Source organism: Papaver somniferum, chromosome 6 (genome assembly GCF_003573695.1).
Source record: "Papaver somniferum cultivar HN1 chromosome 6, ASM357369v1, whole genome shotgun sequence".
NCBI lineage: Eukaryota > Viridiplantae > Streptophyta > Magnoliopsida > Ranunculales > Papaveraceae > Papaver > Papaver somniferum.
The window spans coordinates 83,996,981-84,006,657 of NC_039363.1; the positions used below are offsets into that span (position 1 = coordinate 83,996,981).

General features: G+C 37.9%; 2 protein-coding genes across 5 annotated transcripts; both read left to right on the forward strand.

Annotated features, from left to right (window-relative positions):
• The first annotated feature begins 469 nt into the window (after positions 1–469).
• On the forward strand, positions 470–3,352 carry LOC113288214. 4 transcript variants are annotated; one of them, XR_003330524.1, is made up of 3 exons: positions 470–634; positions 869–2,667; positions 3,041–3,352. XR_003330524.1 is itself a non-coding variant. In XM_026537180.1 (2 exons), exon 2 carries the CDS (start codon positions 913–915, stop codon positions 2,608–2,610), a length of 1,698 nt encoding a protein of 565 aa, XP_026392965.1. In that variant the 5' UTR covers positions 470–634; positions 869–912; the 3' UTR covers positions 2,611–2,863. The 4 variants fall into 4 exon arrangements, 1 of the variants encoding a protein (XP_026392965.1); XR_003330526.1 differs by having other exon boundaries at positions 3,072–3,352; XR_003330525.1 differs by lacking the exon at positions 3,041–3,352 and adding an exon at positions 2,887–3,015.
• Positions 3,353–4,222: 870 nt separating this feature from the next.
• On the forward strand, positions 4,223–6,144 carry LOC113288215 (E3 ubiquitin-protein ligase At1g63170-like). The gene is made up of 2 exons (XM_026537181.1): positions 4,223–5,354; positions 5,443–6,144. The coding sequence occupies exons 1-2, from the start codon at positions 4,861–4,863 to the stop codon at positions 5,966–5,968; spliced, it is 1,020 nt and encodes a 339-aa protein (XP_026392966.1). The 5' UTR covers positions 4,223–4,860; the 3' UTR covers positions 5,969–6,144.
• The last annotated feature ends 3,533 nt before the right edge of the window (positions 6,145–9,677 follow it).

Sequence of the window (9,677 nt, forward strand, 5' to 3'; positions counted from 1 at the left end):
GTCTCCTCGAAGGCGCTGGAGATAGGGTGGACTGTGAAGGGGAACAATAGAGAAGAGCGATTCCTAACCTGCACAAGGAGATGAGGGAAAGGAAGCACAAGATTTTTTGGCAACAGCCAACAAACGGATTTTTTTTTTTTTTATCAGAAGCCAACAGACAGATTCTTTGCCCGTTTGTGAAGGAAAACCCTGTGTAATTATTCAGTGCGGGAAGGTCAAGTTAGTATCTTAAACCCATGTCGTTTTTGTCGTAACAAGAGTCTCGTAACGACAAAATTAATTAATTAATTAAGTTGTTCATCAACTATTAGTGCGCTGTGGTGCACAATGCGCCTCCCTCTAATATCCTTCCACGTAGAAAATCAATGACGTGTAAGCATCTAAACAAAATGGGTTCCACTACGCACCCGCTTACGTTACCATAAAGCTCAGTAGTTTAATCATATCATTAACCTGACACAAATCTCAAGGGAGAGAATAGAACACAAAATAGAAACCAAAGTCAGAGAAAGATTTAAGAAAAGAAAAGAGAATCAAGCTAAATATAGTGGGAGTGAGTTAGTGAGTGAGAGAGACAAAGAGATCGAAAATGCGGACTAGTTTCTGAGCTGAATTTGATCTCACCATTCACAAGGTAAATAAAAGTTTCTTTCTGATCAAAACCCTAGTTGTTTTTCTATTCGGAAACTTGTTTTGAATCTCGTTTTTCATTTTCAAATTGATTTCCTGAATGCATTTGATTCACTGAGAGAAAATGCATGTTTATTTATTGATAAGTAGCCTTTTGGGTCTGTGATATCGTTTTGGAAATTTGGAATTCCGCTAGTATTGGTTTAATTTCGTATTTGTTGCTGTTGTTATGTTGCAGTGGAGGTAAATCTAGAAACTTGTAGGGTTTCCTAGAGGGTGGAAATGTTAGGTCGTTCATCATTCTCCAGATCCGGAAGTTTCCGGCCGGAAAATCTAGGTCAAAATGCCCTTGCCATGATTGGAAACCTATGTTTTACATTGTTTGTACTTGGAGTGGTAATCTTCACTATCATAGCAGCTACATACCAACCGGAAGATCCTCTTTTTCATCCATCAACTAAAATTTTAAATTTCCTTGTATCTGATTCCAATGCCACTTTTGTGTCTGATAACACTGTTGCTAAGACGGGTGAAGATTTGGTGCCTTTTAATCAGACTGACTTAACTGGGGTCTTAAATGTTACCGATGTTTCTGTAACTGCTCCTGGGAAAGAAGATACTGTTGAATGTGAAGGTGATATCAATACACCAATTGATTGCAAGGACCCAGACATTTTTCATCTAATGATGACTTATGCCATAGAGTATTTTAAGGATATTCACTTTTACCGGTTTGGGAAGCCTGTTGCTGGATCAAACTCAACTACTTGTGACATGGCGTGGAGATTTAGACCCAAGGATGGAAAAGCAGCTGGTTTTTATAAGGATTATCGTAGGTTCGTTATTCTGCGGAGTGAGAATTGTACTTTCACTGTGACTGGGGTTGGAGAATATCATACAGGAGTAAATGCAAGGAAGAAGAAGAGGAACCAAAAAGGTGGCTTTGAGAAGAACAAACCTGGCAAAGGTAATACAGCTGTTGCTGCTCTGCCTGTTTTTGGTGAAGATGTAAATGATGCACTTCCAGTGGTTGAATCTGAAGGCTCATTCAGACGCGGGAAGTACTTGATTTACTCTGGTGGTGGAGATAGATGCAAGAATATGAACCACTACCTATGGAGTTTGTTGTGTGCTCTGGGTGAAGCTCAATATTTGAATCGTACATTGGTCATGGATCTGACTATATGTTTGTCTTCGATCTATACTTCATCAAATCAGGACGAAGAGGGGAAAGATTTCAGGTTTTATTTTGATTTTGAGCATTTGAAAGAGTCTGCTTCTGTATTGGACCAAAATCAGTTCTGGACTGACTGGACGAAATGGCAGAAGAAAGATCATATGGGCCTTCATCTTGTGGAGGATTTCAGGGTCACGCCAGTGAAGCTGTCTGACGTAAAGGATTCCTTGATTATGAGGAAGTTTGGGTCAGTGGAGCCGGACAATTACTGGTACAGGGTGTGTGAAGGGGAAACTGAGTCAATTATCCAACGGCCATGGCACTTGATATGGAAATCTAAACGGTTGATGGAGATAGTTTCCGAGATTACATCTAAGATGAACTGGGATTTCGACTCTGTTCATGTTGAAAGAGGCGAGAAGGCGAAGAACACACAGCTCTGGCCTAACTTGGCGAGTGATACTTCACCTGAATCACTTATGTCGTCGCTGAGGGACAAAATTGAGGACGGGAGGAACCTTTACATCGCAACAAATGAACCAGAGACTTCATTCTTCGACCCATTGAAGGACAAGTACACTACTCATTTCCTTGACGACTATAAGGGTCTTTGGGACGAGAACAGTGAGTGGTACTCAGAGACCACGAAGCTCAATGGTGGGAATCCAGTAGATTTTGATGGATATATGAGAGTGTCGGTTGACACCGAAGTGTTCTTGAGAGGGAAAAAACAGATTGAAACTTTCAATGATCTCACTTCCGATTGCAAAGACGGTGTTAATACCTGTAGCGCATCTACTTGATTGATCTGTTGACACCCCTTTACTTCCTTAGAGGAGGATAACCAATGCTAAACTGAGGTATGGAGTTTTACTCTTTTTTTGAAATTGGTTGCTTCTTCTCATCGTCTATCTCTAGTAGCGATTGTCTTGCAAGTTAACGAAAATACATCAAATCCTCATTGTTAGGATTTTGATGTTCAGTACTAGTATTAGTAGTAGTGGTAGTTGTTGTAGTATTATCATTGTATTTAGAGTTAATTTATTAAATTTTGATTGATTATAAACATCATAAAACAGATTGACATTTGCAATCACTGTGTACCCTACACTACTTGCCCTACATTCTATGCTTTAACTGTTGGATTTATTCAAGTGCTGGATGAATGCATAGAAACTTCCAAAACCAGCATCGGAAATTCATGACTCCTATTATTACCTGCTCAATTAACAGGATTGAGACAATCGCAAGTGTACTTTTCCAGGTGAAAGAGGTCACTGCACCTTCTCCAGTAATAGGATTAAGACAGTCTCAAGTTTGCTTTTCCAGGTGGAAGAGGTGATTTTTCTTTGTTGGTGATCAATCAACTCGAGTCAGTAGCTTGTTTTTCCCTTCAAAATTTCCTGTTTTAACAGATGATAAGAATTTTCTCTTGTTAGTAGGGCATTTTCATAGTTGAAAGCCTAATATCTAGAGTCTGAGACTTCTGACAATGGGATTGCCATCACAGATTGCGAGTAAAGTTTGATTACTTTCCATTTCCCATGTTGTGACTTCCATAAAGTACCCATGTGTTCTTTGAGTTACCGCCAACACCATGAACATGTTCATGACCCAGATGAGCACAGCAGAAAGCATTACTTCTTGTAGACTGTTGTTTCCCCTTTTTCTTTCGGATCTCAAGAACAGTAGCTATTACAAGTCCCAAACAATAAAAGGGCTTGTTCATAGCTTTTAATTGAAAATTTTGGCAAACCAAAAACACAAAAAGATGAACTGCTTGATGAATGTGGGGGGGTTGGTAGCGTTTTCAGGTTTTCGTATTGCCAATGGATTGCTTCAAGCAAAAAGGAAATGCCTTGAATAAGTTGTAGAATGAAAAGCCACGTGAAGATTGGTATAATATGGAATACTGACACAGAAGATGAGGACTCGTATCCGAATTCATGTCGGATAAACAATAATAAATAATTGGGATATTGAAATTTTGTAACGAGTGCTAATATCTGGCTATCAGTCGCCATTCACCAACTTAGAAAACAAATGAGTTACTGATACAAAATGAGCCTACGTCAACGGCACTAAACCTTCACCAATGGTGGCAACGTGCAGTCGTGCATTGATGTTTGCCTTGGAAATTTACGGCAGTGCCATATTCTCATTTTGGATCCGAAAATCGTGAGCATCACGATTCACGCATGTAAGGTAACTTACCCGATCCGAAGGCGCTTTCCAGCGCCCAGGTGTTTTTTGTTTTCTTCTTGTTAACTGGCAAGGGTAATAGGGTAATACTGTAAGAAGGAATAACAATCGAAAGAGTGTGTTGCGTAGAATTAGGTAGCCAACCATATCGTGGTGACCTCCATAACTTCCACATCCATCAATTTTTTTTTTAAATAAAGAAGAATACAAACGTAAATATCAGAATACCTATTACAGTTGCAAGCGAATTTCCATTTTTCACTGTTCACTAATGTCTTAGATATTTGTTGCTTTGTTCTTCGCAATTTCATCCTTGGATAGGGATTAAGGTATGTGTTGCACTTGCAAACTACAAATCATTCCCTTTGCTTGTTTGTAAAACTAATCATAGGATTCCCACGATTCCCTTTGTCTTTAAGCAAAGTTGTTAGATTTTTGGTCACCATCTTAAAACGCTACTTCACCAATCTTCCTTCTTCTTCAACTTATCCTTTTGTTTTTCTCCAACTGCTACTTGTTGTTCCTCTTCTTCCATTCCATATTTATTCTTAACTTTCACAATTTCTCATCACACCATAATCTTTTTCGATAGCCACGCCTATTTGGAACCAGATGTTCTTGGCAATTTTTTTAGTTGAAAATTTGGAGAACTCCAAACTATTTTTTCAAGGTTGACGAGTTCATGTTGTTCAACGTTTGCATGAACAAGTTTGGGTTCACCTTTTTTTTTTAATAGGAAAGCAGTAGTCAGAATTTTCTTCATTGTACCATAAGAGAATAAAGGTCTTGTGTTTGGCCAGTCATCACTTGTCATCACCCTTTTCTCATTCAATTTCATAATCTTTTCCTCAATGAATACGCGGTATTATTTTCCACCGGACTCATTGTATGCTTCAGGTATTCCAGTATCATTCTCGTCAGATTATCTACCAGGAGAAGCTCGCACTTCTGTAAGCATTCGAAATGGATCAACCCGTGTCACCCCATCAACTTTCTTGGTTAGAACAGCAATGAGGATATCCAGAGCAAGGTGGTTCGGATTCTTGAGAAGAGTTTTTCATTACCAGAACGGCTCAAGATCTGACCTTGGATCGAATCCTTTCAACTCTGCACGCTGGATTGCTTTGGAGTTTCTAGTTTTGGTTGCTCAAATTACCATGATAACAATCACTCTGTCGAATACCAAACAAGAGAAACCAGTTTGGCCACTTCGGATATGGATTGTTGGGTATGACGTCGGATGTCTCCTCAGTATACCGTTGCTGTTCTGGCGTTATCGACATCGTTTTGTGGCCCAAGGAGGCCGCATTTCTGAAACAGAACAGAGGAGCAACGAAGATTCCAGGTATTTAGCTGTACTTTTATTTCTGTTTCATCGCTTTCTACCATTTCATTATTGATTCCTAATCAGAAATCAGTGTTTTCTGTAACAGGAGCTCACTTTTAATGAACAAGTCCCGAACTTTTCTCGAGCTGTTTTTTGCGATATGGTTTGTAATGGGAAATGTTTGGGTCTTCGATAATAGATTTGGATCCTTCAACCGAGCTCCAACGCTCCACGTGCTCTGTATTTCTATACTTGCTTGGAACGCAGTAACATACTCATTTCCATTTTTATTGTTTCTGTTCCTCTGCTGCTGTGTCCCATTGATGAGCAATTTTCTTGGGTATAACATGAACATGGGCTCTTTCGATAAAGGAGCATCTGATTATCAGATTTCTAGGTTGCCTAGTTGGAAGTATAAAGAAGTTGATGATAACTTGGAACTTGGTGATGATGATGTTCATTTCAACTCAGACCATGAAGATGAATGTTGTATTTGCCTTGCCAAATACAGAGACAAGGAAGACGTTAGAGAGCTACCTTGTAATCATCTGTTTCACCAGAAGTGCGTGGATCAGTGGCTCAAAATTTTATCTTGTTGCCCTCTCTGTAAACAAGAACTAGAAAGAGAATAAATAGCAACTAGGAAACTTGCAAAAAGAATCTTTTGCCAAGAATTTGTTGTTGATAGTTTACAGATTTACAAGGTTATTTAAGTGGGTTGTCCATTGTACAGTTGCTATCCCCAATAACCATGACTGTTGTTTTAAGTTTTCTGCCTACCAATACAGAGTTTCTGAGTGGTTTATAATGACGATATTCACGGAAACAGAGGGACTACTTCATGGTAATTAGGTACTAGAGGAAACAATGGCATTTATAAACATTGTTAAAAAAAACACAGTTGGATTGTCAGGTTACTGTCGTTATGGTTTGGATATGCAATGTGTGGCTTCAGGTAAAACACATTCATTCATAAAATGCAATTTCAAAACCACAAAAGGTAATAGTTGTAGGACCTGAGATAGTACACATTGCAAACACCATAATATTACTAGCGCAAATAGAAATATGTTAATTCGCCGCTAAGTAACACAAAACTGTGACAACACACAAACAAAGTTGAGAAAGCAACAAACTAAATGACACAGAACCGATAAATAAACCAGGACTCACCTTGGCACTTGACAGCAGCAGCTCAAACTTATCCCTCCAACATTTCACCATCTTCATCGTTTTCATTATCTCCATCCATATCATCTTCTTCTTTCCTTAACCGTCCACAAACATTGCATTCCAAAACATCAGATGGTGAGCCGTCCTGTGAAGGTTCCCCGCAATTATCTCTATCACAAACATATTTCACAAAGAAATAAGCGTGTGGAAAGTCATTATCTGCTTCGTTTGCATCTTCATCAGCTGCTATTGTCGTCCATCAATCCGAAAGCATTTTGCTTATCTTTGGCAAGCAATGCAGCAGTTAGTTCGGGAGAGAATCCAAAACCGGACTGAGGAGGTGAAAGTGAAGCAATGAATGAATGGAGAGCTTGAGTTTGAGGGTTTGGAATTAAAGAGGCTTCTCCTTGAAGAGATAATAATAACTGAAAATTAGATGGCGAGGTCACAGCAAGATTGTAAGCGGAAACAAGGAAACGAGCTTGAATTTGAGTATCAGGATCTTGGAGGAATGGGAGATTGGGACTAGAGTAACGGATATAGTTTAAAGCTTGACAAACCCAAGTAGAATGAGACCCAGATAAAGCAGAATTTTGACAATTAGGGTTACAAAAGAGAGCATGATGTGAGCATGAAGGACATGAATTCAAATTATTTGAATTAGTAGTGTTAACATGCAATTTTTTGAAGCAATTAGAACAGAAATTTGAGAATTCACCATTTTTGGAGGGAGTTGTTGCTGGTAGAGAAGGATTGGTGAGTCTTGAAGAATTACTTGACCTGCTTTCAAGGGTTGAGTTGAAACTAGAGATCTTCCTCTTCCTTGAATCTCTGTAATTTTGAGGAGCATTGAATTATTTGTTGGATTGGACATAGTGATTCTCCGAGAAATGGTATATTTGCTGTGGGAGGATTTTAGGGTTTCCTATTTTAGAGAGAAGCAATGGTTTAGGGTTTTAGAAGTGGAAGGAGTGAAATAAGTGGAATGTGCCCAGCTAAAGGGAAAGATATCTGAAACACGCACTGCCAAATTGTGTTCCTATGGGCTATGGCGCATGCCAAAAATCTTCATTTGCCACACTAAGTGGCCTGGCAAACCGGCCGCCACTATAATAAATGATTAAGCGCGAGACTTCTTATCGAGGGGTGTTATAAAATTCAGCACTAAGAACAAGTCTTATGGTGGAATCCAAGCCGTTTCAAGTGTGAAAAAACTGTGGAATGTCAAGTTTAATGGCTTCCAAGTTGGTGGAATCCACACTTTTTCCAAACAACGTTCCATGATTTCGTAGAACGGTTTGTGGAATCCAAATAAAACGCTAATCAGGTTAGCGTACTAAAAAACAAAAAACGCTATTGAGAATAGCGTATTATACTCTTTTGTCTTATCCGTTAGGAAAAGATAATTACCCTCACCGTTTATCCCGTAGCATTTCCTGTTTTATTTAATTGTTAAATATAGGAAATGTGTTCACGTGGCGATTGATTAGTGGACGAAGGAAAAATCAGGATCTTATTTTCGAACTAAAAAATTATATTTCTATTATAATGTAATAATGTGGCAACTAAATAACGGTGGAAAGATATCACGGGTCTTCTTTTCAAACTAAAAAACTTACTGTTGATATATATGTAGCCGGAGCATACGGATTATTTCATACCATTTTTTCCTCTTTCTAAAATAAATGCTATTTCAATTAGCGCTGAACGCTATTGTTTTTGGCGTTTTGGAATTTTTCTACTACTAAACCATATCTATTCCAAATGCTGAGGTGTCATGGAGTTTGGAAGATGGAATTCTTCTACCATAAGACTTGCTATTATAATATAGAGAATTGAGACAAGTTAGACACAAAAATGTGCCTATTATTGAGATTGAAGCAATCATTAGGTTGTAAATGACGTCAGCTAAAGGAATCAAGTGCGTGAAATCTTGCGAGGTTCAAGAGACATAAGGAACACGACTGCGACTGAATTGCTAGGAGTGTGAATTTGGTCTCAACTACATTCTAGTTCGAAATTTGATAGTAGGATAATGTCTTTAGCGTGTTTAATACAGTGTGACGTTCAAAGCTGGACGAGTTCGCGGAATTTTTCCGTAGGTGCGATTTTCCTCGTTAACAAAACTTCTGGTGTCTTGTGTTTTTCCTTTTTTCGCATTATATTGTTTTATTTTTGTAATAAGAATAACATAAGTAGTACGTAATCAATCTAGATAACTTTAATCCTTAACAATTGAGATCAAGAAGAAGACTCGTTCTTGTTGAATTAATATCTTGAAATATAGATTGCAAATTTCATACTTGTTAGAATTCATATCCTCTTCATTCGGATACGACTAGCTTGATCCCGGATATTGATTTTTGAGATCGTCCGAGAACTCTTCTACACAATCAGGTTTACGGACCTTTGGTCTAAACATATTGATTGTGAAGAGAAAGAGAAAAAAATCTATAAAGGATCTTCTTATGGTCCCTGCTTTTACCTACTTGTGATTGTATTTGGTTTTGTCCATACAGGTTCCTGAGCAAAAAAGTTGGTGGTGTACTTGGTACCCTCACCTTTTCAATAACATGGACCAACTATCTTACTTCTCTTATTTGATTTATTAAATTTCCATTCCCACTGAACAAATTTAACATTTTATCTAGAATCCCAATGGATACAAAACTCTTGAAAAGTAACAATTTTGCTAGATGGACCACGCATTAACAATTGAACATATGTGGTTGCTACACGGGCAGATTGACGTGTATCTATATTTTTCCATATCATCAAAAGATAAATAAATGAGAGTTTTTCCTTTTCTCTCCTTTTATTTTAGTCCAAAATATTCTTCACAAATCCTAACAATGTCACTCATCTCTTTACCCATCAATAATTGACGCTTTCTTAAAATGAGACATGAACATGGTGAAGACTATCATCCCTTTTCAAAACCCCATTATGATTGGAAACCGCCCCGCTATTTAATGGTTCTTTTAAGTCTTAATCATTAATTATTATTTTAGTTGCGATTGAAAGATTAAAGATTGAAAAGATTTGATGTTGGGGTTGATTTAACAAATTTCATTCCCTATAGAATTTAGATATGCATTTGGCAAAAACTAGAAGAACTTCATAATTAAACTTAAAATTTTGGTTTTTATTAGTACAGTAAATTAAAAA

Bases quoted from the DNA above. Each gene is read 5' to 3' on its own strand.
- LOC113288214 (XM_026537180.1), top strand. From the start codon at position 913: ATGTTAGGTCGTTCATCATTCTCCAGATCCGGAAGTTTCCGGCCGGAA.
- LOC113288215 (XM_026537181.1), top strand. From the start codon at position 4,861: ATGAATACGCGGTATTATTTTCCACCGGACTCATTGTATGCTTCAGGT. The intron at 5,355-5,442 runs GTATTTAGCTGT...TTTCTGTAACAG, and splicing joins AGGAGCAACGAAGATTCCAG to GAGCTCACTTTTAATGAACA.